This window comes from Sceloporus occidentalis, unplaced genomic scaffold, assembly GCF_023333645.1.
Source record: "Sceloporus occidentalis isolate IW3139 unplaced genomic scaffold, rSceOcc1.0.p SCAF_6, whole genome shotgun sequence".
Lineage (NCBI taxonomy): Eukaryota > Metazoa > Chordata > Lepidosauria > Squamata > Phrynosomatidae > Sceloporus > Sceloporus occidentalis.
Genome location: NW_028316986.1, coordinates 24,565,197 through 24,592,120, shown reverse-complemented (window position 1 = coordinate 24,592,120; position 26,924 = coordinate 24,565,197). Strand labels below are relative to the sequence as shown.

Genomic DNA, 26,924 nt, shown 5'->3' with positions numbered 1-26,924 from the left:
GAGAGGAGGGAAGTAAATAGAGAGGAAAGGGCTACTGCTCTGCTTGCCTCGTCCTCCAGGCTCCGGCCACTCACTCTCTCTCTCTCTCTCTCTCTCTCTCTCTCTGGCCTCCCAGCTCCCTTGCCACCCTGCCATGGTGGTGCCCCCTACATTTTGCTGCCCTAGGCGGCTGCCTAGCTCACCTATATGGAAGAACCAGCCCTGTGTACTACCTTTACAGGTATTGAGGACTTGAGGAAGAGCCCCTCAGTGGCTGCACCCAAATTGTGGATTTCCTTTCCACTTCAGGTCCGTTTGGCCCCCTCTCTATCAGCAGGTGAAAAGCTTTTTATTCATGCAGGTCATTGAGATTTAAGTTATATAGCAGTGACATGTGTGGTGTGCTGGGGATTTTTTTTATCTTTTATTTTATATTTATGTTTTAAATCTTTTAAAAACTGTTGTTAGCCATATTTAAAAATATTGTCTAATTCTTTTTTTAATATAAGAATTTAACTGATGGGAAGATGGGAGACTCCATAGACTTGCCCTGGGGTGTAGATTGGACCTGTGTTTCACCTATTTTGGCCTTGTGCATTATTTAAATAGGTTAGTGTGGGAATGTTTCTTTTCCTCTGAGCAAACACCACCCTAGAATATGATCGATTCATATTTTGATCCCTGCCATAGGCACTGTGAAAGTCATGCAATCCCCAGTTACTGGGCAGCAGCTGCTGCAAGTGACAGGGGTCTGTATCCCTAGTAATCAAGAAGCAGCTGACTTAACATTTACATCACACACAACCCTTGTGTGAGCAATCTCTGATGTCTTTTCAAATATAACTGGGAAAAAGGAAAATAGATTGGATGCCTTGGAAATCCCAGATAGCTTGTACTTAGTGGCATCACTAGGGTTGGTGTCACCTAGTATGGTAACTCATGGTGTCACTGCCCACCACTGACCTCCTTCCAGACCACACCAATACAGAATCCAATACCTTTAAATTTACAATATCATATGCACAGAATTCAAACATATAGACATGTTTGTCTATAGAATCAGTATGTACAGAGATCACCTTTGAGACTAACTGAAAGAAAGAAGTTGGCAACATGAGCTTTTATAGACTTAAGTCTACTTCCTCAGATGCATTTGGTGGAATAAATAAATGTGTTTACATATACATAATTTCATGTGGTTAAAGTGAAAATTTGGTAAAAGGTGATGTTTTGAAAGAAAAATGTAAAAATTCATTTTTAAAAAATAAAAATAAAATGTTGATTTATTTAAAAACCTGGGGCCTCTCCTTTCTCCTCCCACTGAGCCTCACCCCACTCATGCCATCTTGTCAGTGTTCTAAAGGGACACAGGTGAATGCCACAGCCCGTTCTTGCCAAAATGCCGATGTTTCCGAAACAGTGGTGTTACCTGATGTGGTCTGCATGCCTCACACCATGCAATGACACCACTGCTTGTACGATACAATAAATTGTGGCTTATGCCATCAGAGCTGGCCTTGCTGTTAGGCAAAATGAGGCAATGAGTTCTGGCAGGGAATACCTGGTGGCAGATAGGAGCCTCAACCACCTCTAGGGAACTGCCTTGGAGAATCATGAGAGTTGTATGATCCCCACCTCCAAGGCTACCTAGTCCTGCCAACTATCAGTAGGGAATGCCCTATTGAGCATTACTTGTAACTGCTGACACTCTTGATGGAGCTATTAGCAACTCACATGGCAAAGAACCAGGTCCAGGAAGCAGGGATCCCGCCAACTCCTCACCACCGTGCTGTGAAATGACACCAGAGGGGTTTGCACTGCTCACTTTATTGTAGTGTAAAATCAGAGTCTTACATGTTCCTTGATCATCCCTTCCGCAGCCCTCACTCCCCTGTTGCTAGTTGCATCTACCACACAGCAGGTCACTTCTATAATGACTGCAGAGGCATGGCTTCAGAGATATGCCCGCGCAGCTGTTTCTTCTTTCCTGAGCTGCAATTAAAGAGCAAAGAGAAAGATTGGGATCATTGATAGATGTGCTGGCACTTTCTACCCTGGAAACTACACTGCAGGAAAATTCAATAAGGATAGAGTCCCATGTGTATTTATTTTCTCCTGTTCCTTTCCAGAACAAGGAGGACCCCCTCCCCGTTAAGATCATTACATCCTAAATCTAAAATACAGTGCCCACATGTCTTGCTTTACAAACTACTAAGTTGAGGGTTATGAGAGGACAGTTCTCTATTTCAGGGGTTCCCAACCTGGGGGTCACGTGACCCTTTCGTGGGGGTCGCCAGGTTGGGAATCCCCCCGCCTCCCCCCAGGGACGTAGCTAGGATTTTAGGAAGGGGGGTCCAGACTAAGTGCCACCATTATAATGGGGCTTGGGTGCAGCGGTGCAGCAGCACACACCATTCATTTTTCTAATGGAAGGGGGGTCCAGACCCCAAGAACCCCCCCCCCCTTGGCTACGTCCCTGCTCCCCCTCCCCTTTTCTCTGCGCGGTGCCGGCACTAGAGCAGGCACTGCGTGGGGAAAAGGGGAGGGGACAGGGCTCCCTCTTTCCTTCTCCTTGCGAGGGCTGGCCCTGGCACAGGCACTCGCAAGGAGAAGGGGATGGGGCAGAGTCGCCTCCTCCCCTCCCTTCCCGCGGCTGCCAGACAGCCGCGGGGAGGAAGGAAAAGGGGTGGGGGTTGCCTCCTCCTCCTCCCCTCCCTTCCCACGGCTGCCAGACAGCCGTGGGGAGGAAGGGACAGTCGGGGCTGCCTCCTCCTTTTCTCCCTGCGGCTGCCAGGCAACCACGGGGAGAAGGGGACAGGACTGCAAGCCCCAGAGGCCTTTGCAGCCGGAGGTCCCGCCCCTTCTCCCCTGGTGGCCTCCCTAATTGGTTGGGAGGCTGGGAAGGGGTGGGACATCCGGACGCAAAGCCTGCTGGGGCTTGTAGGTGGCTGGAAGTCCCACCCCTTCCTGGCCTCCCAACCTATCAGGGGGGCCACGGGCGGGACTTTCCTCCCCAATGGGGGTCGCGGCCCAACAAAGGTTGGGAACCGCTGCTCTATTTGAAGGCAGCCTGTGTTTCAGTACTGGGGAAAATACTCTCTCCCGCATAATGTCAGATGTTGAACTACAATCTCCATCATCCACTACCACCATCCCTTTCCACTAGCTAGAGCTGATGGAAGTTGCACACTAGCAAAACCTGGAGAGCTACATATTTCGCATTCATGGTTTCTTTGGAGGGCTGTCCAGTCCCAGTCTGGAGGGAAGAGAAAGAGGAAGAAGAAGGAGAGTAACAGAGTTGCCCATTATTTGAAGTTGCCCATTATTTATAGTTAACACATGGGAGGCTCAGGGTGACAGGGTCACAAATCACAATTACAGCACTATGATTCCATTTTAACTGACATGGCTGCATCCTGGTTTCTGTAGTCTGGTGAGATACTACAGCTCTCTAGTTGAGCATTATAAATACCCCTTTCTTGAACTGCAAATCCCAGGATTCTATAGGATATTTTCATTTCTCATCATCATAGTACTATGACTGCACAGCATGAAAGACCGTCCTGGTCACCATCTTTCCCATTAAGTCAATATGACACAACACTGTTATAGCGCTATTACTCCACTTTAATTGCTATGATTGCCTCTTGTAGAGTTCTGGGGGTTGTAGTTTAGTGAGGCCTAAGAGCTCACTGGCTGAATATTCTAAGTGCCCCACCCACTAAACTGCAAATCCCAGCAGTCCACAGGAAGCAGCCATAGCACTTAAAGTGGAATAGTAGCACTATAACAGTGCAGTGTGATATTGTGGTGAGGTCAAAGTTTTGAAACATTACTTGTTGGGACTACAACTCCCAGACTCCCCCAGCACTGGTGGTGTGACACATTTTATTTCTGTTTAAATAATCCATTCCTAAGGCCACAATTCTGTAGTTTACTGCAATATACCTTTTCCAGGAGTAGCTCCTCTCTCCTTCCTGCTTTCCCCATGAGTGCACAGCTTAGCTTTCTGCAACCAGGGCATCTTCCATGGTCATTTGGTGACCAGGGAAGAGCAGGGATGGCCAGGCACTGACCTGTTGTGTTCCTCCAGCCAGATGTACAATGAAAGCATTGTTCCCCAGATGTTAAGAGGTTCTAGTGTTTCATTTGTGATCATTCCCAATAAATACATTTTTGGGTCTGATCCTCAAAATTCAAAAATTCCCTTACTTTAGCATGAATAGCATTCTAATATCTTTTTTGCATTTTTGCAGGTCCACCATAAGTGAAAGAAGGTACCCATTTCTTTTTCACATTTCCAACATATATTATTTAAATTTAAATTCATTTTCGCTAATTTACACAGAGTGAGATACCAACAAAACTGAATTTTGTAAAAGTTTTCTTTCAAGTCAGAATTTAAAGTAAATTTTACTGCAAGTTTTTTCCCACTGATCAAGATTTATATTTTGTTCAATATGTTGAACCCATTTAACCATAGATGGTTTTATTATTTCATTTATTATTTCATATTTTTGAGGCGTAGTGGTGTCACACACACACACACACACACACACACAATCTGTTGACTCTAACCATCTTGGTCAGACCCTGGACTCATCTCTCTCTTCCCTAAATCTTGGGGATTCTGCTGACTCAGCAATGTCTCTATTTAACTCCACTCTTTCCTCGACTCTTGACCATTTTGCCCCTGTCTCTGTCCGCACTTCTTCCTCTAAGACTAGGCCTCAGCCCCGGCTTACCCCATCATCAAGTTTCTCCGGTCCTGCTCTAGAGTGGCTGAACGTCTTTGGAGAAAGTCCAAAGAGTGGGCTGATTTTATTCATTTCAAATTTGTTCTTTCTTCCTTCTCACGTGCCCTGTCTATGGCTAAACAAACTTATTACAAATCATTGATCTCCGCCAATGAGAGGCGCCCACAGCGTTTGTTCTCCATCTTCAACTCGTTGCTTAAACCTCCCTCTCCTCCTGTCTCTTCATCATTCTCTCCTAATGACTTTGCTAATTATTTCGTCTCTAAGATTACCACCATTCGCTCTGAGATTGTCCCTCCTGATTCCTCTTCTGCTCATAATCTTCTTTCGCCCTCCCCTAAAAAATTTTCTGTTTCCTCCTGCTTCTTTGGATGAACTCTCTTCACTTCTGAACTCTTGCAAACCTGCAACCTGTTCTCTTGATCCAATTCCTACTCGTCTTCTAATCTCTATAGCTCCCTCCTTTCTGCCCTCGCTTCTCCATATCTTCAATCTCGCTCTCTCTACAGGCTCCTTCCCTTCGGACTTCAAACATGCTCTCATTTCCCCAATTCTGAAAAAACCTTCTCTCGACCCCTCCTCTTTGTCTAGCTATCGTCCGATTTCTCTTCTTCCCTTTCTTTCTAAAGTTTTGGAACAGGTTGTTTATTCTCGCTGTCTTGAGTTTCTCGAAGCCAACTCCATCCTCAATCCCTTCCAGTCTGGTTTCCGCCCAAGGCATTCTACAGAGACAGCTCTCACTAAGATCTTGAATGACCTTTTACAGGCCAAGGCTAATGGCCTTTACTCTGTTCTCATCCTTCTTGATTTGTCTGCAGCCTTTGACACCGTTGATCACTCTCTTCTAGTTGATATACTTTCTGACCTTGGTTTCTCAGACTCCATTCTCGACTGGTTTAGATCTTATTTGTCAGACAGATCTTTTGCCGTGGTTGCAGGTGGTCAAACTTCATCTCCTGTTCCCTTATCTGTTGGAGTTCCCCAGGGCTCTGTTTTGGGTCCCCTTCTGTTTTCTCTCTATACACTGTCCTTAGGAAAACTCATCAGCTCTTTTGGTTTTTCCTACCATCTGTATGCCGATGACACCCAGCTGTATCTTTCCGCCCCTGACCTTTCTCCAAGGCTTGAACAGCAAGTTTCGTCTTGCCTCACAGCTGTCTCACAGTGGATGCGCCATCGGCGTTTGAAGCTCAACATGTCCAAGACGGAGCTTCTTGTCTTTCCTCCTAAGCCCACCCTTCAACACTCCTTTTCTGTCTCTGTGGACAACATTTCTATTCAACCAGTCCAGCAAGTCCGCAGTCTTGGTTTTATCTTTGACTCTTCTCTGTCGTGTATCCCTCAGATCCAGACCACAGCCAAGGCTTGTAGATTCTTTTTGTACAATATTGCTAAAATCCGACCATATCTCTCTGCCTCTACTGCCAAGATCCTGGTCCATGCCCTAGTGATCTCACGACTTGATTACTGTAACATCCTTCTGGCAGGGCTTCCTCTTTCTCACCTCCGTCCTTTAATTTCTGTCCAGCATTCAGCTGCACGCATTATCACATCCGCCCACCGCTGTGACCAGATCTCTCCTGTGTTGGCATCCCTTCACTGGCTCCCCCTCCCTTTCCGCATTCAGTATAAGCTCCTTCTGTGGACATTTAAAGCCCTCCATGGACTGGCCCCTCCTTACTTATCAGACCTTATTTCTCCTCACCTTCCCACTCGGGCCCTCCGTTCTGGTAGTCAAGGTCTGCTGTCCCAGCCCAGGATTTCCTCTGCCCCATCTCGGATTCACCCCTTTTCACTCTCTGCCCCTCACTCCTGGAACCTTCTTCCCCGCGAACAAGAGCCATCACTTCTTTAACCAGCTTCAAAACGGAGTTGAAGACCATCCTGTTCAGGGCAGCGTTCCCAGGCATTGCATAATTGTCACTTGCTATTTGATGTTCTTTTGTTGCCTGTTTTATTGAATCATTTCCTATATTGCTATGTATTTTATATGTATTATCCTACTAGAGAGGCCCCTTCCCCACCACCACTCCCTTTGTGTCGTGTCTTTTTAGATTGTAAGCCTGAGGGCAGGGAACTGTCCAATTAAAAAGATTGTATGTACAGCGCTGTGTAAATTTACAGCGCTTTATAAATAAAGGTTAATAATAATGATGATGATGATGATGATAATAATAATAATAATAATAATAATAAAAAACACTTAGGGCATTACCTGGTGCGGTCCACATGCCCTGCACACTCCTAGTGACCCATTGCCATGGCAATTAAGATGGTATCAAACCGCATTATTTTTGCATTGCACATGCAGCCCTAATCTCACCTTTGTTTTTCAGTGTCCTCGACTGTTTCTGGCAGCTGGACATTTAATGTCTCAGGGAGGAAGAAGGCTGATGAACCACAAAGCACAGCCACAGCACAGTATGTGACTTGGGGCAGAGGCTTCCAAAGGCCATCCAGCAGGAAGATGAGAGGCGCCACTGACCCACCTAGACGTGCCATGAAGGAACAGTATCCTTGCCCTTTCTGTCTAGAAAGCAAGCAAAGAGGCATCATGAAAAGGAAACAGGGTAACATAGCCAGCTCAGGCAGATCTGGAGTGTCATGAAAGAGCGGCAAAATGGATAATTATTTAATTTATTATGATTTCATATTTATTGCCAAAATTGGAGGGGTGTGCTTGTGGGATTTATTTCCTCGGGTGCCAAAGTAACTGTTACTAGTACTATGACATGTTGTTACTGTGCGCCTTAAAATCATTTTCAACTTATGGCAGCCCTAAGGCAAACCTATGGTGGGGTTTTCTTGGCAGGTTTCTTCAGAGGGGCTTTGCCATTGCCGTCTTCTGAGGGCAAGAGATTGTGACTTGCCCAAGGTCACCCAGTGGGTGTCCATCTCTCAGCAGAGATTCGAACCCTGGTCTCCAGAACCATAGTCCAATTTTCAAACCATTACACCATGCTGGAACACTTTACAGATGAAAACTGGAACGCATATATGGCCAGACAACATTATAATGTGGTCAAGATGGCAAAAGATTATTTTTCACCATTGCAATTTGAAGGGCAATTTACAATTTACAACTCACTAAGTAGTACAACTCACTAGGTAGTAGTAACATACTACTCACTACTCCAGGGGCTTTGAACCTAAAACTAATTAATTGCTTTTTAAAAGGAACATCCCAATCTGCTTATGTTATAGTAGACTTCATCGAAATGCACATTCCCAGAATATATTTATTTGGGATTGTACGTAATCCCTCCTTGAACCTAAAATAAAGTAGTAAACAGCCCCACTGGATTACAACAAATGATTCCACAGTAGCAAAGCACAAGCTACCAGTTACCAGTTGAGTTTCTTATCAGACCAAAGGAACCTTTCTCTTACCTGAGAACAGTGGGATAAAGTTCTGATGCATACAAGAAGACTGTGGTGAAAGCTGCTTCAGAGAATCCTTTGCCAGTAATGGCAACCACTGAGCGTAAAGTCTCCAGAGCTAAGAAAAGGAAAAAGAAAAAGCACAGTTCAGGAAGTTAACAGAATTTCAGCCTTTTATATCTTGATGTTCTTGGATTACAGCTCCCATAATCCCTAGTCAGATATGCTACAGGGAAATCATCCAGTTCCCAATCCACAGCAATGCACTGTAAAAGTATTTGCATAAACTAGTGTGATGTAGTGGTTTGAGCAATGGACTACGACTCTGGAGACCAGAGTTTGAATCCTGGCTCAGCCATGCAAATCCACTGGGGATGACCTTGGGCAAGTCACACTCTCACAGCCTCAGAGGATGGCAATGGCAATGGCAAACCCCCTCCGAAAAAATCTGCCAAGAAAACCCCATTATAGGTTCACCTTGGATTGCCTTAAATCAGAAACAACTTGAAGGCACACAACAACAATACAATCAATCAGAGGTTCTCAACCTTTATTCCTCCATATATTTTGGACTTCACCTCCCAATAGTCAATTATTCTAGGAGGAGGTGAAGTCCAAAAATATCTTCAGGGGAAAAGGTTGAAAATCATAGCTATAGGTATAATCAATGTTAATTGCATTTACCATTGGCCACCAAAAATATAGCTGCTGGGGTTCCTTCTAATTCAACGTTGTTGTTTTTTAAACAGCCATGTGGTTAGTATTGAATATCTCCCCTGTTGCCAGGAGTTGTATATGTAAGCTAATTCGGGGTCAGCCCAATTCATTTTGTGGCTGCGGGCAAAAAACAAAATGGTGCCTCCTCCTATCCTATGTACAAAAGCTGATTGGAGTGGCAGATAAATCTTTCTTCATCATGAATTATAGGATAGCATCTTCTTCCATACTTGAAGGCAGCAAGCTAGCCTAGAGGGCACAGAGCAGGTCTTGTGATGACACACAGCTCCCACACCAACACCTTGTAAATTGCTTGGACTGCCAGATCTCAGGGTCTGGCCCAAAATCTCAGGGTTTGGTATTTCTCTGGTGCTCATGATGAGGAGAATGAATCTAAGGGCACAAGTACTGCCTTGAAAATGTGTGTAGAGGTTGAGTCTCCCTTATCTAGATTTCCAAAGTCCAAAATACTCCAAAATTGTCCACATGGCTGGCTGAAAAAAGTGACATCTTTGCTTTCTGATGTTTCAGTGTACACAACCTTGTTTCATGATCAAAATTATTTAAAACATTATGTATAAAATTATCTCCAGGCTATGTGTACAAGGTATAGTGTTGTCATTGCTGCTGTTGTTGCTGCTGCTGCTGTTGTGTGCCTTCAAGTCTTTTCTGATGTATGTCGCCCCAAGGTGAACCTATAAAAGGATTTTCTGAGAGTGTGTGACTCGCCTATGGTCAACCAGTGGGTTTACATGCCAAATGGGAAATCAAATCCTGATCTCCAGAGTCCTAGTCTTCATTCACTAGACTTTGTATATTTTTATTTGAGTGGCATACTCTGTGCTACTGGGGTTGATGCTTAATATAACATTGTTATTCTGTGCCTTCAAGTCATTCCCAACCTATGATGACCCATAGCAACATATGGTTTTCTTGGCAGAATTTGTTCAGAGAGGACTTGCCCTTATCTTCCTCTGGGATTGAAAGAGGATGATTTGTCCAATGTCACCCAGTGAATTTCTATGGCTGAGTGGGGATTTGAAACCTGGTCCCTAGAGTCATAGTCCAATGATCAAACCAATACATATACTGACTCTCTTAATATAACATGCTGAGTGATATTACCACCACTGTCCCTTGTAACAGCACCAGGTCAAGCCCAGAATATGGGGTTGTCCCTAGGTTTCAGTGCTGGAATCTCTGGGCCTGGCATAGTCTGACCTGACAGCCCTAAGGACTGCTGTCTTGTGTCTGTTTCCAGAGACAACCATCTCATTTTCTGTCTAATGGCAGGGCCAGCCCTACGCCTATCCAAGAGAAAGCACTATATTTGGAGTCTCAGATACCAGGCATTGTTTTTAAAATTTATATCTACCTAGATTTGGGTTTAACATAAAGACTGCAATGGTTGGAGCTGGATGCTAGTTTGTGCTTCCCAAAGTAAGCCACTCAAATAAAGATCTGTTAAGAAGAAACTTTTTTTTAAATGTATAAGATGTGTGGGTTATTTTTTTTTTCCCAACAGGTGTTTGTTAAAATTTTGACCCAGTTACTGAAAGCATCATTTTGGTCTAGCCTGGTAATAATCCACATGAAGAATGACTCAGAGTATAAGCAATATATTAGGTATGCTTCACAGTAAAGGTGAACAGTTCTTTTCAAAGTCACTTAGACATTATGTTTAAGAACTCCTTTTGACAAATATTCTTGATATTCCCTCTGGATCCCAACTGACTAAATACTGACCTGGAATCGAAATGTTTTTTATCTAAGATATAAATTGTAATCAAGAAGTTAAATCTTTGTTCTTTGAAATGACTGAATTCTGGTGAACAACTTCTAGAACTGAAATACATTGGCTACTCCAAATTCTCCTCTGTGAATTCTAATGCTAAATATGTTCTCCGAATCTATATGAAGGCATCACTAAAGAGCCCAATGACAATTTATTTCAATATCTCACAGATAATATTTGGTTTTTAAAAATTGATTAATACTTGCCTCTACTGTTTAGCATACAAATAGTATTTTGTCATTGACATGCAAAGGTTTTTATTTGACATTTGATAAATTATATGTACTGGTATTTAGTATCTGACTATTGACAGCTGGTGAGATTTCATGTTTAATGTTTTATAGGCAGTGACTGCCAAAATCAAAACAGTAAAGACCTATTCACATTAGCCTTTTTTGCTTTTAATATTTTTCATAGCAAAAGAAAAAAATATTAAAAAAAGTTTATAATATAATTGTTATAAAATATCAGTTATAATATAATTTACCAGGCACCAGCTGCATTAGGAGAAGGAGGTCCATTCTGCCACCAGTTGGTACATGGATGAATGATATTTTTGTCAGGTTTGTGGAAGTTGAACTGAGAGGGGTTATACTTAACTAAGGGCATGTGTACACAGACTATTTGCATCAGTTTTCCCTTGTCTTCATGTCACTCAGTCCAATTGTACTGCAGACTGTCTTGAGGTGGGAAGGCCAGTTCCTCAGCTAATCTGAGCCATCTCTTTTTTACAGTTATTATTATTATTAACCTTTATTTATGAAGCGCTGTAAATTTATACAGTGCTGTACATGCAATCTTTTTAGTTAGACGGTGAATTTAAAAAGTCACCATTTACTCCAGATCTTCCCAGAAAATCCATAGCACTCTAGAGCCACACTGGGATGCTATTTACACAGAGTCCCACTGTGCGACCTGTCATCATCATCATCATCATCATTATTTGTACTCCACTTTGCCCGAAAATTGGGATTTAAAGTGGCTTACAGTCTAAAAACACAGTACCTTTAAAAACTTACAAAAGTGTCAAAACAGAATTAAACTATTACAATATTAAAGCATCATTTGTTTAAAACTATAATTCAATTTAAAAATATAAAAGCACTTATAGAACCATTCACTGCTACTGCTGTTGGTACAGGTCCCACTGAGATCACAGCAAGGTGCCCAGCAACGGGATCAGTGCTGCACACCTCATATTTGGCCTCAGAAGGACCAGCTTTCCCAGCATCAGTGACTCTGGACACCACCTGGTATTGCTCCAGAAGCACAGATAATGGGGGGAATTTGTGGCAGCTTGAGAGCCAGAATACTCTGGGGGCTTCCCGGAGTATTCTGGCCAGTGTAGACCTGCCCTAAATATCTGATACATGATCCCACCCAACATTTAAAATATTAATATAATATAACCTAAGTATAGCATATTATATTGTATATATAATAAAACTACTTACACTTTGGGATGACAATGTTGGCTCCTATAGATAAGCCAGCAAGGATGAGAGACCAGGCCTGGCATTGCCTTCGTCCAGCGCGGTTCACCACAATAAATACAATGATCTTGGCTGGAATCTCAATGATCCCAAAGACAAACTGGGTCATGTACATGCCCAGGCCAAAGCCAGTGATGTTCATGCTCATGCCGTAGTAAGAAAAGGCCACCCCGAACCTGAAGGAGAAGGAGATAAAGGGTTGGGCAGAGGAATTCCAGATTCTGACCTGGGTTAGGAAAGAAGTCCATGGGTTGGGGAAAAGATGAAGGGAAGGGAGGGGAGGGGAAGGGAAGGATGGTATGCCTCCTCACCACACGGCCCCCATACAAAATGAGATTCTTCTCAGCATCAGTGTTTGGAAAAGGCTGGTGTAGGAATAATTCTCATTTGTCTTCTGTGCTACTGTTGCGGCTGTCTTTCTTAAGATCTGAAGAAGGGACACTGAGTTTTAGGATGAACACTTATTGCAAAATTGTGCATTCAGTCTTTTATATCAACTCAAATATCAAATAATAAAATGTTTATATGTTCACACACATACATGCACACACATATTTACTGTTGTCTGCCTTCAAGTCATTCCTGACTTACGACAACCCTAAGGCAAACTTATCATAGGGTTTTCTTGACCACATTTTTTTCTGAAGCTGAGAATGTTCGACTTGCCAAAGGTCACCCAGTGGGTTTCCGTGAGCCTGAAAGCATGTGACTAGGCCAAGGTCACCCAGTCAGTTGCACGGTCCAGCGAAAATATAACCCCCTGTCTTCAGAGACATAGTCCAACCCTCAAACCACTACGCCACACTGGTTCTCTGCTGTATGCTGTAGTCAATGGCATTTTCATGGTGGTGTATGTGAGAGAGGGATTAGATCAGTCTCTTTGTTTCAATCTAAACCCTGATGCCTTGACTCACCTCAAGGTTTATCTTGGCAGGAAACTCTTTCCTTCCATTCATTTCGGCACATCTTTGCAGATGTCTGTGAGCTTGCTTTAACTTTCCTTTGGTCAATAACCACCTGGCAGATTCTGGAAGCCACCTATTAAATAGAAGGAGGTCCATAAGTTTTGTAGATAGTCAATGAAATCTCTTTGAGATCAACCCTACCACTCAATGTTGATTATAATGGTCATGAAGATTATTTATATAGCATACATTTAATCCACATGTACCATGTGCTACAGACTATATTTCAGAGGAGGGAACTGACAAAACCATCTCTTGAGTTTTCATTACTTAAGAAAATCCTATGACATTCATGTGGTCACCATAAGTCAACAGTGACCTGAAGGCACATACCTCCCACATACCAGGATAAGATGGTTTAGTTCACCACAGTCATGTTATGTTGTGGACAGAATAAAAAGGCCCTATATGAAGCTGGTGGAAATAACAGTGGCATAATTGTGGACAGAAAACTGACCATTGTAGAAAACATGCAGAAAGCTTAAACACTTTTTCCAACCCACTGTCCTTAGTTCAAGTTTTCAGCCTCCCAAAAGTGCTTTCCATTTCTGAGAAAGGGAGATGTGGAGAAAACCTTTACAAATGTACATGTAACACATTATCTGGCCAGGCAAGTGATCCAAAGGGTCTTGCTTATCCAGAAGCCAACAATGGATGAAAATATGTTTGGAGAGATATTAAAATGGGGAGTTTCTGAGTTCCAAAAACAAGCAGTTTCTTGAAACCCCTTTTACTGCAGAAAAGAGATGGTAAGTAATATCTCTCTCCCTGTATAGGTTTAAGTACAACCTTGCATTTGTTTAGCTCTTGGTGAACCATTACTATGGTATGATTTATACAAGAGGCCAGACTGTGCATGGCCAACATTTGACACAAGCTACTGAATCACTAATTTTAGTTTATACGCAACTTCTGGACACAGATTAACACCTTTCCCTTAATGTGTACTAATTTTCTTGGCCCTTGGTCCAGAATGCAAGCTGTGAGCTGTGAGAGTTGTATAATGTTGTTTGGAGAGTAGGGATAATTTCTTGTTCCGCCAAAATCATGGGTGTTCCTACATCTACACAGATGTTTGTTTAAATGTGTGTATTCCACATGCAAGGAGAGGGAGTGTGCTGGTTTTGACCTCCTCCAAAATTATTTCCCATACATCAGAATAATGGCTGTGAAGGGGAGAATCTGTTGTATTCATAGAGACTCCCCATATGAGTCAGAACATTGGGGATAAATAAGGAAATTCTATGGAGTGTCCCCAGGGGTAAAACAGACTCACTTGCCTCTCACTGCTGTTAGGATTGCCCAACTACAAATTGGATTTTTATGGATTATCTTGGCCATCTCTCAAAGCTCGTAATGGAAAATTTAAATTTGTTATATAACATGTTACAGTGACCAAATAAAGGTAATTTGCTATCACCATTCTTGCATTGCTTACTTGCTTTTCCATTGTTTTCAATTACTTTTTAAAAAACACCTTAGGATTGATAGGAAAATAGCATAAAACTTTGTTTTTTAAAATCCAGTAAAAGCATTTTAAAAATAACTTGGTAATGTAACTGCAATACATGATGACATTACTCCAAATGCCATCATAACAACATAATACTTCATTTTCGAAACATGTTTTCACACCCCTGTTGCCTCCCCCCCCCCCAAAAAAAAAAAGCTAATATCTTTAGGAATGGAAAGAATATTTGCTGTCATTTCTTCTCCATCTGGAAAAGTGGATTTCACTCAGTATTTGCACATGCCAAAGTGTTTCAGGAAATTATTCTGTGTAGAAATACACAGGGATGGGGTGTTTTGTTTTTGTTTTTTTGTACATATGAAAACATTTTTGTGCAAAATTTTGTGGTTTGTACAAAACAACAACAACCCTGTCCTGTTATACATCTTCATAATTCTGTAAAGGGGTTTTCTTGCACCTCTGCTACATAGCTAGGCATACGTAAAGTTAGAATTCTATATGACCTAGAATTCTATATGACCTGTTACATTACGGGCCTGAACTGACAGGCCAAAATAAAGCTGCTTTGGGTCACTTTGGAGGTATGCTATTTAATTGATACATGTGTCCTAAGAGGCCGGAAGCCACACCAAAGCCACACTCCAGTCCTAAGGACTGGAGCGCAGCTTTGATGCAGCTTCTGGCCTCTTAAGATGTGTGTGTCATTTAAACAGCATACCTCCAAAGTGACCCGAAGCAGCTTTATTTTGACCTGTCTGTTTGGGCCCATAATGTAACAGGTCATATAGAATTCTAGCAATAATTTCTCAGTGCTCCAGTCTCCATGAACTTGGAAACATTTTGGCCGGGGTGCTGCCAGACCAAAAAGATAGGGTTCCCCCCCCCCCCCCCCGGAGTTGCATCATTAGACATAGCTACAGTGACAGAGTTCCATCATCATAGTTATGCTGATGATGCAGAATATTGGTTGTTATTTCCTGAAAGAAACATGTACAAGAAGCCCCTGATTATCTGATGGGTTAGGGAATGGAGGACAGTCAAAATGTGAAATCTGTTGAATAGAGAACTGTCTCTTTTTTAAGCTGGCAAACATAACACTGAACATTAGATGGTATCAAGTTGTTGGAGGGGATCAGCAGTTGGTCCCTAGGAGACGGTTCTGTGCCGCCCCTGGAAGCACTGGGTTGGGGACGCAGCAACCACACGCTAATGCCCCAACCCACTGCAAAAAGAAGCCACAAAAAGTGGCTCCTTATTGTACTGCTGAAACAGCACCCTTTTTGCTGCCGCCACAGCTCTTCCATAGCTTTTTGGCACAGCGCATATACAATCTGCACCAAAGACATGGCATGACACCACCCATCATGCAGTGGGGTACACAGCCTGATGCCAGTGTTGGGCCAGAGTTGGGGGGCTGGCATGCAGTCACCTCATCCCCACTCTGCTCCAATGCTGGCATTTATCGCTGGTCTGTTGAGGGCCTGTGAGGGGGGGCGGAACTGGACACAAGTAATGTTCGAAAGAGAAAACCAGGGAATGTTAAAACAGTGGAATGTCCAAAAATGAGCCAGGGGATGTTCGTTTCAAAAATTGTAAACTTTGCACCAGAACACTTAAGGAAGTGCATATACTAGGGAGAAACTATTTGTTTTCTAGCGCAGTGAGGAGAAAGCTTTATACATTTTTCATCATTGCATGCAAGGATAAAATAATCAAAGGTTTGCATCCCTACATTTGTTATAGATCAGTACATTTCCTATCATCTATTACATTCCAAGCTCTCCTCCTGATGGGATGAAATAGCCAGAATTAAGTGCAACTGTGTATATCCTCACAACTAAGATGGTTCTCTGAGCTCAGTAACACATAGGCATGCAGTGTTCATTTCACCCACCACACAGAGACAATGCCCACAACACAAGGTAGAGTGACAGCAAACAGCAGCCAACGCCAATCCCGCACCAGGTAGGCAATCAGAGCAAGAAGCATGTTTCCAAAACTCCAGAAGATGCTGGTTATAACCCCAGATATGGTGCGATGGTGTATATCCACCCATTCTAAGCCTGGAATATAGAAGCAAAACTTAATAATTAGTGTGTATTTAAACTTAGTGTGAGTTCCTGCATGGCAGGGGGTTAAACTGGATGGCACTTGTGATCACTTCCAACTCTATGATTCTATGTCCATGTGGAGACACATACATGCAAACACAATATGAAAAAACAGAGGTGGCTGAAGCCGCATCCTCTGCCCAGATACTTTCCCCAGCATATAGCAGCTAGGCACCTTCTGTGGCCACAGTTTTGCCTCCCCAGTTGCTGACTAGCTGCATGGATGCACATAGACTCTTTCTAACGTATTGAGAATGGAGAGAAGAAACAACCATCTTCACCTCCATTGTAAAGCTGTTTCTTCCACCCTCGCTTCTTCCAGCTGACACAAGCACCCCCACAGCTGGCTAGGGAAACAGACTTGCATTGGCAGTTACCTCACTCTTTGATGCACATTGGAGTGGGAGCCTTGTCACAGGAGGTAATTGAAAACTCGTTCCTCAAGGTATGAAAAAGTACATAGACATATGCCATTGTTGTGTGCCTTCCAATCATTTCCAACTCATGGTGACCCTAAGGTGAACCTATCAGAAGTTTTTCTGGGTCTGAGAGTAGGATTTCCATGATTGAGCAGAAAATCAAACCCTAGTTTCCAGAGTTGTAGTCCAACATTCAAACCATTATGCCATGCTGGCTCATATATATATATATATATATATATATATATATATATATATATATGCGCGTGCCATTACACCTGTTACAAACAGGTTACAAACAGGATTCCACTCTATAATTATTACAAGTAGCTAAAACTTTATCTTAATATTTTATGTACCTGTTTCGTTCCATGCTGACCTCTTCCATATATTTGTAATTGCTGAATTGGCTTGTAATGGCGCTACCCCACACTGAGATTGTGTTTCAGTATGTCTTTGTTCCACTCACTTTTCAGAGCTATTTCAAGATATGTGGCGAGGAACATCAGGTATTAAATCCTCCCCCACTGGCTCCTATTCAGCCTGACATGGTTTCCCTGTTTGTTCTTGTTGCTTTTGTTCATATTCTGGCATTAAAATTCCATAAGGAGTGGAGCCAACCTTCCTTCCTCCCTTTTTGGTGAGATAAAAAGACAGTAACCAAAAGCTTTCATCAAAGCATGTTTCATGTAATGCTCCACATATATGGCTCTACTCCTCTATGTCTCTCATTTCAGCACTCAATTTCTTGGTGATGCTGCTTCAGCAGTTTACTAGCTAGGGGCAGGAGGCAACCAGCAGCAGCTGGCTATAGCCAGAGGAACAGAAATTAAGGCCTTCTTCCAGATCTCTAGCAAGCAGTAATGTATTCAAGTCTTTTAGTCCAAGTCTCAAGGCAAGCCTCAAGTTTCTACCTTAAGTCTCAAGCTGAGTCTCAAATCCTTGTAAGATATTTTCAAGTTGAGTCTCAAGTGTGGGAGCCAAGTTTTAATGTGGGGCATGTTTCTCAGAGAGGAACAGCAAACACGTTAGGCAATGGGCTTGAGGTGAGGGTTGAGGCAGCCTGTCCCTGCTACACATCAAAGGATCCTTCTAAAGCTTTTTGAAAGCTTCAGAAAGATCCTTCCACCTCAAGTCCATTGCCTAACACATATGCTGTTCCATTTCGACAAATGCATCCTGTGTTCTGGAGCCGGTCTTGGCTGCTGCTTGAATTGAATGCCATCAGCATGTCAGTCACTAAAAATATACAATCAGTCCTCAGTATCCATGGACTTATCATCCATGGATATAAGCATCCGCAGACAGCAAACCAACATTGTCCTCAGTGGTGGCATGTGCACATGGCCACACCGTCATTAGGGACAACTGAAGTTCTGTTGTCCCCAATGGTAGTGCAGCCATATGCATGTGCCACCACTGGGAAAAATGGGGGCTGTCCCTAATGGTGGCGCAGCTGTGTGCACACACCACAATTGGGGACAACAGAACTTGCACATCCACAGATTTTGGTTTCCATGGGGAGTCCACAATGGACCCCCACAGATACCAAAGGCTGACTGTACAAGTCTCAAGTCAAGTCAAGACAGTGTGTCATTTTTCCAAGTCGAGTCACTGAAGCCACTTGAGTCCAACGTACATTTGAGTCAATTGACTCAAGTCTACATCATTGCCAGCAAGTCTCTGCAAATCTGGGAGAGTGACCTGATTCTTCTTACTGTCAGCTGCAGCCAGGTGCTCATGGTTGCTTCTCTTCTCTCTCCGACTGTCAATAGTGGCCACAGCCATGGCATCAGGGCTTAATAAATGCCAGGAGACTATTGCACAAAGCACTAATGAATTGCTCTTTGCAGAACATCTAAAACGAGGCATACTTGCACGTAATCCTATGTTATGCACATTATTGTCAACAACAAGATTGCAGCTATAGACTGATGACAAGACCAGTTCTTTACTAGATTCCAAGTGCCATTTTGCAAGGGGAGTCTTCCTGAACATGTGGAAAGCACTTTGATCCAGAACATCAATTCTGTAAAAAAAAAATGTCTCTATACCATAGCCTTTTGAAAGGCATATCTTGGAACTCCACGGTGCTTACCCAGAGGCAGTACGATGAGGGAGAGCCCACAGATGGCCATCCCTGTCAGGGCCCGTGTGACTGCTAGCATACTGTATGTAACTGAGACAGCACTCAGGAGGCCAAAGATGAGGGTGAATATATACGACACAAGAAGCATGGATTTCCGGCCAAACCTGCAACACCACAAAGAAAATGTTACTTGCATGACAAATATTGTTATTAGCTGTTCCCATCCCATTGCTACAATGGTTCTCATAGCATCCATATATATAACAACATATCAATTAAAATTGAAATCATAGGACTTATGTAAATTAAAACTGAGATAGTACAGTACCATTTGTTTTAGGACCCACTTCCATTTATTATTCCCTTTTTCTTTGTTTACTGGGGTGTTGCATCTATGCTGTTTCTTTGTACAAACCAACTAGCCCAATATGTTGGTTGGCAAAGGGAGGGCAAGAGCTTTAAGAAACTCCTTGATTTCAGCAATAGCTACCAGAATCCCCCAGCTAGCATGGTTAATAGACATAATGGCTATGATATTGTGGGAGTGGTCTACAGAGTGTGGAGAGCATTTTCACCATGTCTTTTCCCTTGGACCATTTTTAGGCCTAGGGAGGACCTTTTTTGAAGCAGGAACTGAAAATGAAGTGACTTTGCTTAAACTAAGAGTGGGCATAAAAAGGATGGAAATGCTCCCCATGCCCCCCCAGGAGTTTTGAGGGTATTTGGAGGCAAAAATGATTTTTGTGAAGGAGTGCCATGGAGGAATGTGTCCCTCCAAAGTCTCCTGGGGCGTTAATGCAGCCCCTTAGCTCCCATCACCACCACCACAGTTTCCTCTCCCTGCTTTAGAAGGAAAGCAAAGGAACAGAAAAGAAAGGGGCAAACTGCCTGTTCTGTAAAGATAGCAGAAAACAAAGAAGTGCAGTCAAATTACCTATCCGAGAGGTAGCCAAAGACCACAGCTCCAAGCATGACACCAATGAAGAAGAAAGTAGCAGTTGCTTGGTTCATTCCTCTTTGTTCGCAAACCAAGTCCCACTGGAACCAAAGAGTCAGATTAATATTTCAAAGAATCATAGAATCATAGAATCAATTGGAAGGATCCATGAGGGTCATCTGGTCCAAAGCCCTGCCATGCAAGAAAACAACTAAATCACTCCAGAAAGATGCCAATTCAATCTGCAAGAATGGACAATCCACCACTTTCCAAGGCAATCAATTGAACAGTCTAATAGCTCTCACAGTAAAGGAGTTCTTTCTCATGTTTAGGTGAAATCTCTTTTCTTGTAATTTGAATCTGCTGCTTCTTGTTCCATTTTCTGGAGCAGCAGGAAACAAGTTGGCTCCATCTCTCTTCAGATATATAAAGATTGTTACCTTGTCATCTCTGTCTTCTCCAAGCTAAACATAACCAGCTCATATGTTCCTCATAAGCTTGACTTCCAGGCCCTTTATCATCTTTGTCACCCATTTCAGGACATTTTCCAACTTGTCAATATCCTTCTTGAACTGTGGTGCCCAGAACTGAGCCATTTTCAAAGCATCCAAAAAGTGGGACAGCAGAGGATTAATCCAGACACTCTCTGCCAAATCAGGGCAGTCAGAGGTCATTAACCCCCCCCCCCCCCCCGCCGCCTTGTGGTGGAACCTCCATTTGAAGAGGGGACTCTAATAATAAAATCAGGATTTGGAAAAACTTTTGCAAAGATGCTTTCAGACATTCCATTCTTTCAGTGTTACATAACCACTTAGCTTGCCTCCAGGGCTGATGCCCATTAAATAACTCCTATGTCTTTAATGATTTCCTGAGAGCAAAATTCAAGAGTCATTGATTGACCTGTCTTCCAAGAATGTCTAATTTACAGAGGCAGTGGCCATTGCTATACATGAAACATGATCAGTGCTCACACTTCCTCTCAACACCCTTTGCATTAACTTAGGGCTTATCGCACAGCTAAATAAATTGCCTTAATGCTGCCAAATTCAATTCGAATTTAGGATACATCCAGATTTTATTACATGTCTTTTTGCTGCTGATGCCACTGGGCGGCAAAAACATGTGCGATAAAATCTGGAAGTATCCTGAATTCAAACTGAATTCAGCAGTGGTAAGGCAATTTATTTAGCTGTGCGATAAGCCCCTTATTTAGTGTTATGCCACCCCAGATTTCAGCCAATTTCCTAAAAGTAACAGCCTGATTATGGGCCATACACATGCATATGTATGTGTGGAGAAATAGAGAGAGGAGAAAAGACTCTGTCAGGGACATAAAGCACTGAAAAGGAAATGTAACCCTGTTCTATCCTCAGAGCCTATGAGAAAATTTCTCTGGTGAAATGAGAATTTGTTTTGAGGACTGGCCCCTTTACATGTTTGAAGCATATACATTTCTTGATCCAGGCTGGGTTTCTTAGAATGGCCTGATCTAGGTATAGGGAGTCCATCCCAGTTTTAATGCTGCATTTCTGGGAAGGCTAAGAACAGTTGGCTTGTTGTCTTGGACAGAAAGGAAACTGCAGAAGAATAGAACTATATCTTTTAGGTATCTGAAGAGTCTGAACACTTTTTTCTAGAATTGAGGGTATTGATCACAAAGACCATCAAGCCTACCTTGTCTTATAACCCAAATACTGTCTTCGGTATCCTTGCATCCCTCAGGAACATCTCAAAAATGGGTTGACTTATCAGTCATCCACCCCCATCCAATCCTATTTACTTGTTTTTAAAAACCAAACCTGTGCGTGTCATTTTCTTCACAGATAAAGTGCATACTCGTATTTCCAATTGGCAGATCTGTCCATGTATAATATTGATTTCCCCCCGCAAAACTACAATTGGAAATGTAATTTGCAGGTATTTCTTTTAAGTCCCATTAATACAAGACAAGACGAAGATTGGATCCTGCTAACATAATACAAAATATGAGTTAAATACAGATATTGGTTAAATTCAAATCAGCTTTAATCTCATTCATTATACCCAAGAAGCATACCCTGGAAAATTTACTTTTTGGCCATGATGGCCAAACTCTGGTAGTTGTATTCAAGAAGAAGAAGAAGAAGAAGAAATGTTTTCTGCTCTACTAAGAAGTAAGCCAGAGCAGGATCTGCTCACATATTAATTGCCTATCTTTTATTAATTGTAAACTCAGTTTTCAATATTTCAAGGATTTTTTTGTCTCCAGAGATGCAAACATGAGGATTTTCAACTAGAGAGAACTATCTGGTTGCTTTGTTCACTCAAAACTACCTGGCAGGTCATCAAATGATGAAACATTTACTTTTAAACAGCTTGAGCAGAGCGTCTGGGGTGAGCCAGGAAGTGTGAGCCTTGATAATATGTGATATGGTAATGCCCACTGTCTTACAGATATTAGTTCAACCACTGGACAGGATGAGGCAATTGCCAGTTATTCTTCTGCATATCCCACAAAGTCTATTCTGAAACTGCTAGTCTAGCCTGCTGCCCTTAGCTATGCGGGCAGATCCTATCCTTTCTGTGAGTATTGAAGCATGAGTTAACTGCTGATCCAACTGCGTCACATCTTATCCATCTAGGATTGTTATTTAAACCATGGATTGTAGAACCTTGTTAAAAACCTTCCCCATGAGAGGACAACTATAGGATGGGGAACACCTGGCTTGACAACAGTACATGTGAAGGAGATCTGGGAGTCTTAGTAGACCCCAAGTTGAACATCAGTCAACCATGTGATGCAGCAGCTAAAAGAGCCAATGCAATTCTAGGCTGCATCAATAGAAGTATAGTATCTAGAGATCAAGAGAAGTAATAGTACCACTCTATTCTGCTTAGGTCAGGCTTTACTTGGAATACAGTGTCCAGCTCTGGGCACCACAATTCAAAAAAGATGTTGACAAGCTGAAATGTGTCCAGAGGAGGGCAACCAAAATGGTGAAAGGTCTGGAAACTGCCCTTTGAGGAGAGGCTTAGGGCACTTTTAGTCTGGGAAAGAGAAGATTAAGAGGTGATATGATGGCCCTATTTAAATATTTGAAAGGATGTCTTATGGAAGATGGAACAAGTTTGTTTTCTGGTTCCATAGAATAGGACCTGGAGCAATGGATTCAAACTACAGGAAAAGAGATTCCACCTCAACCTTAGGAAGAACTTCCTGACAGTAAGAGCTATTTGACAGTGGAACATTGCTCTATATTGGTAAATTATTAGGAGAAGTTTATGTATTAGCGAGATAAAGGTTTTCTCTCAGAACTAGTTGCTGTAAATATTCTTTATACTTTGAAAAAGACTCTTTTGGTCAAAATGAATATTATCTGGAAATTCATTTTATTATATATATGTTTTGGTTATAGCATTCTATATGTTGTATATGTTTTGAATATATTATTCATATAATCTCACTTGTCTTTGGTTTTGGCACCTCTGTGTTTTCTCTATTGTGATCCTTCCTCAACACCTGCCTTTTTTTGTTGTTGTCCCTTGGGTTTTGCCAAGTTTGGTTGATTTTATGTCCACTTGTTCTGTTCTTTCAGGATATATATATTGTTATTTAATTCTTTTTTAACATTTGTAAAATAAGATTTTAATTTAACCCTTTTCAAACTTCTGGAAGCTGCCTTAGATCCCAGTCCAGCAGAAGGTAGACATTAAATTTCATAAATCCAATAAATAAATAAATAAATAAATAAATAAATAAATAAATAAATAGTTGTAGCAATTTCTAGGATCTGTACTAGGACTGTTCCAAAGGTTTTGTATAAAAAAAATGCGAGCAGGGTTTGCTGATGTTATGCTATGGTTTAAAGGGCAAAGTATCTCATTTTAAAAAATTCCTTAGAGTTACAGTGTTGTAGTGCAAAAGAGCCATTTCACTGATGCTGTATGGTACTATAACATTATAACTATAAGGAAAGGAGGAATTAAGAAAAAAAGGAAGAGAAGTGAAAGTGACTTTTTATTCCACTATTTTTTAGAATTAAACAGAAAGAAACCTACTCTAGGATGGGAATAAAATGTTGCAGCTGGTGCCAGGAATTGCCTGAAATATCAGCCAAGATCCTCCATCAGAGGTATAGCTATCATATCATACCACTATCTTAAATATAAATAGGGAACAGTTACATGGTTGTAAGTCTAATTTACATTGTAATTTACTAATATAGCAACAAATACCATAGTCCCCTATATCAGAGGTTCACAACCTTTGATCCTCCAGCTATTTTGGACTTCAGCACCCAGAAGCCTTTGCCAGCATGGCCAATGATGAGCGAATCTGGGAGATGAATTGAAAAATATCTGGAGGACCAGAGGCTGAGAACCACTGCCCTATACCATCTGGAAGGGCCAATGGATAAGTACACACACCTGGATTACCTGGATAAGTAAACACACCTTATGGAAGATGGAACATTTACCTGGGTGGCTATCGTGGAAGTGAACTGGGATTGATCATAGACCCATCCATGCTGGCAGCTCTGGATGGTGGTGATGTTAGCTGTTGTGTCAGCAGCTTCCTGGGTGGAGTTAACCAGTAAGTGAAACTGAGGTTCAGAGAACATCTTGCAGGAGCTGAAGACACCTTCAGAGTCTCTGGGGATGCTTATGAGCCACACCTCTTCCTTGGTGAGGTTGGCCAGCCAGTTCTGGTGTGAGATGGCACAGTGATGAGGCGGAATGGCTGCCAAGAAGTTGTGCAGTAGGAAATGCAAGGGGAGGAAAAGCCTTGGAAGACAGAGCAGAAGCAGTGTCAGGAGCTGGAATTTGCCAAAACCACCAGCCTCCTGAAGGAGATCTTCAAAGTTCATTTTAGTCACGCTGTTGGCTTGCTCATAGGGCCAGAGACCTACTGAAAGAGGGAACCCTTGCAGGCCTTGTGTTCCATGAGGACAGAAGGCCTGTGACTTTTAACAGCCTTTGGGTTTGTGGACTTTGACATCTAGATTAAACATCTTCCCCACAGCACCAGCGAGTGCAGAGCCAAAGGATCCTTTGCAGTTAGACCTGGATGGAGGTCAGGGTCAACAAAATCACAATGATTGAGGCTGGTGCAAAAAGATAAAAGTGTCTGGAATTAAAAGTTGTGGGCACCGTGTTATGAGATGGGAGAATATTTAACACAGTTGGTCTTACTGGTTGACTAAATGACCTTTGCTGCTTTCAGGAATCTGGCTGGAAATGAATACTGTATATGCAAGGGACTCATGTCCCCAAAGTTAAACACTAGCCCATGTAAATTAACAACATTTGGTGCTATAAACTAAAATTAGGTACTGTGAATAGGTGCTTTCTTGCCACCAATATTTTGTTTCTAGAATATGAGTAGGCAACTATGTCTCTCTGGGTGCTTTTTAGCTCTAGCCTTCACAGCTATTGTTGTGGTTAGTTGGCATTATGTCTAGTTCAATTTATGGTGACCCTAAGAATGAGAACTTTCCAAGTCACTTTGTCATCAACAGCCTTACTCAGGTCTTGCAAATTCAGGGCCATGGCTTCCTTGATTAAATCCATCCATTTGTAATGTGTTCTTTCTATTTTCCTACTGCCTTCTACCTTTCCAAGCATTATTGTCTTTTCCATTCATGTCTTCCTGTGATATGTCTAATGTATGACAGTCTCAGTTTAGTCATCTTGGCTTCTGGGGAGAATTCATGCTTGATTTGCTCTAGGACCCATTGATTGATTTTTTTAGCAGTCTAAAGTATCCATGGAATTATTTTCCAGTACCACATTTCAAAAGAGTTGATTTCTTCTTATTAGCTTTTTTCACTGTCCAGCTTCCACAACCAGACATAGAAATTGGAAATGTGATGGCATGGACAACCCTAATTGAAGTATTCAATTATATATCTTGACATTCAGGATCTTGTCTAGTTCCTTCATAGTTGCCTTTCCAAATCAAAGCCTTCTTCTGATTTTGACTATAGTCTCCATTTTGATTGGTGACTGAACCAAATCTTGAACTATTTAAATGTCTTCATCATCTCTTTTAAAGTTATCTAAATCATCTATGGTCATTATTTTTGTTTTTCAATGTTCAACTGTAAACCTGTGGTTATACTTTTTTCCTTGACTTTCTTCAGTCATCAGTCTGTGGAGTTTTATTGCACTTGGAAAAAAGACGGGAGCATAGCAGGGTGCTCCTGTCAATATAGCACAATTTGGCAGAGATTATCACATGACGTCACACAATGTCACAAATATTCTGCTGTTATCCCATGAATAAAGAGGAATTATAGCACTGCTTTTTATTTATGGGAAAATGCTGTGAAAAAAAAGTGGTACTATAATTTCTCTTTATTCATGGGATAACTGTGGGATATGTATCCTGCTTTGCTCCTGTCTTTTTTTCACGTGTTATAAACTTCCATGTCTTTGCTATTTTCTGCTGGTAGTATGGTGTCATCTGTATTGTTCTTTCCATCAGTTTTGATGCCTCCTCTTTCAGAGTTTAAACCTGCTTTATGCATGATATGCTCAGTGTACAAGTTAACCCTTCTTAGCTTCCAAGATCAGACAGGATCTGGAGCCTTAGGGTATTTGAGCAAGGGGCTCATGGCCCAAAGTATTTAAGTCAGGAGGCTCATAGCCCAGGTCAAAAGCTTTGATGGGATGTAAGATTATGACCTATTTTTAATGTTGCAGAAAAAAGGGATTCCCTTTCTTCCAAATTGTACTCCAATTTGCAACATAGGATTATTGTAAGAGTGTACGGTTGCCAGTTTTTCAAATGATCACTGCTTCTAAGCACAGCTTGGTCTATATAAGATA

At 42.0% G+C, this 26,924-nt stretch overlaps 1 protein-coding gene across 1 annotated transcript; it reads right to left on the bottom strand.

Moving 5' to 3' along the window:
• Positions 1-1,907: 1,907 nt before the first annotated feature.
• LOC149310521 (solute carrier family 22 member 7-like) lies at positions 1,908-24,961 on the bottom strand. Its single transcript, XM_089528303.1, has 10 exons — positions 24,572-24,961; positions 20,112-20,215; positions 19,187-19,341; positions 16,453-16,621; positions 13,037-13,160; positions 12,434-12,549; positions 12,084-12,298; positions 8,127-8,235; positions 7,060-7,266; positions 1,908-1,971 (listed from the first exon to the last, which is right to left on the bottom strand). Exons 1-10 carry the CDS (start codon positions 24,959-24,961, stop codon positions 1,908-1,910), a joined length of 1,653 nt encoding a protein of 550 aa, XP_089384429.1.
• Between the last annotated feature and the right edge of the window lie 1,963 nt (positions 24,962-26,924).

Bases quoted from the DNA above. Each gene is read 5' to 3' on its own strand.
- LOC149310521 (XM_089528303.1), bottom strand. From the start codon at position 24,961: ATGAACTTTGAAGATCTCCTTCAGGAGGCTGGTGGTTTTGGCAAATTC. The intron at 7,267-8,126 runs GTAAGAGAAAGG...CTTGCTTTCTAG, and splicing joins CTTTATCCCACTGTTCTCAG to ACAGAAAGGGCAAGGATACT. The intron at 1,972-7,059 runs GTGAGATTAGGG...CTTTAATTGCAG, and splicing joins GAGGACACTGAAAAACAAAG to CTCAGGAAAGAAGAAACAGC.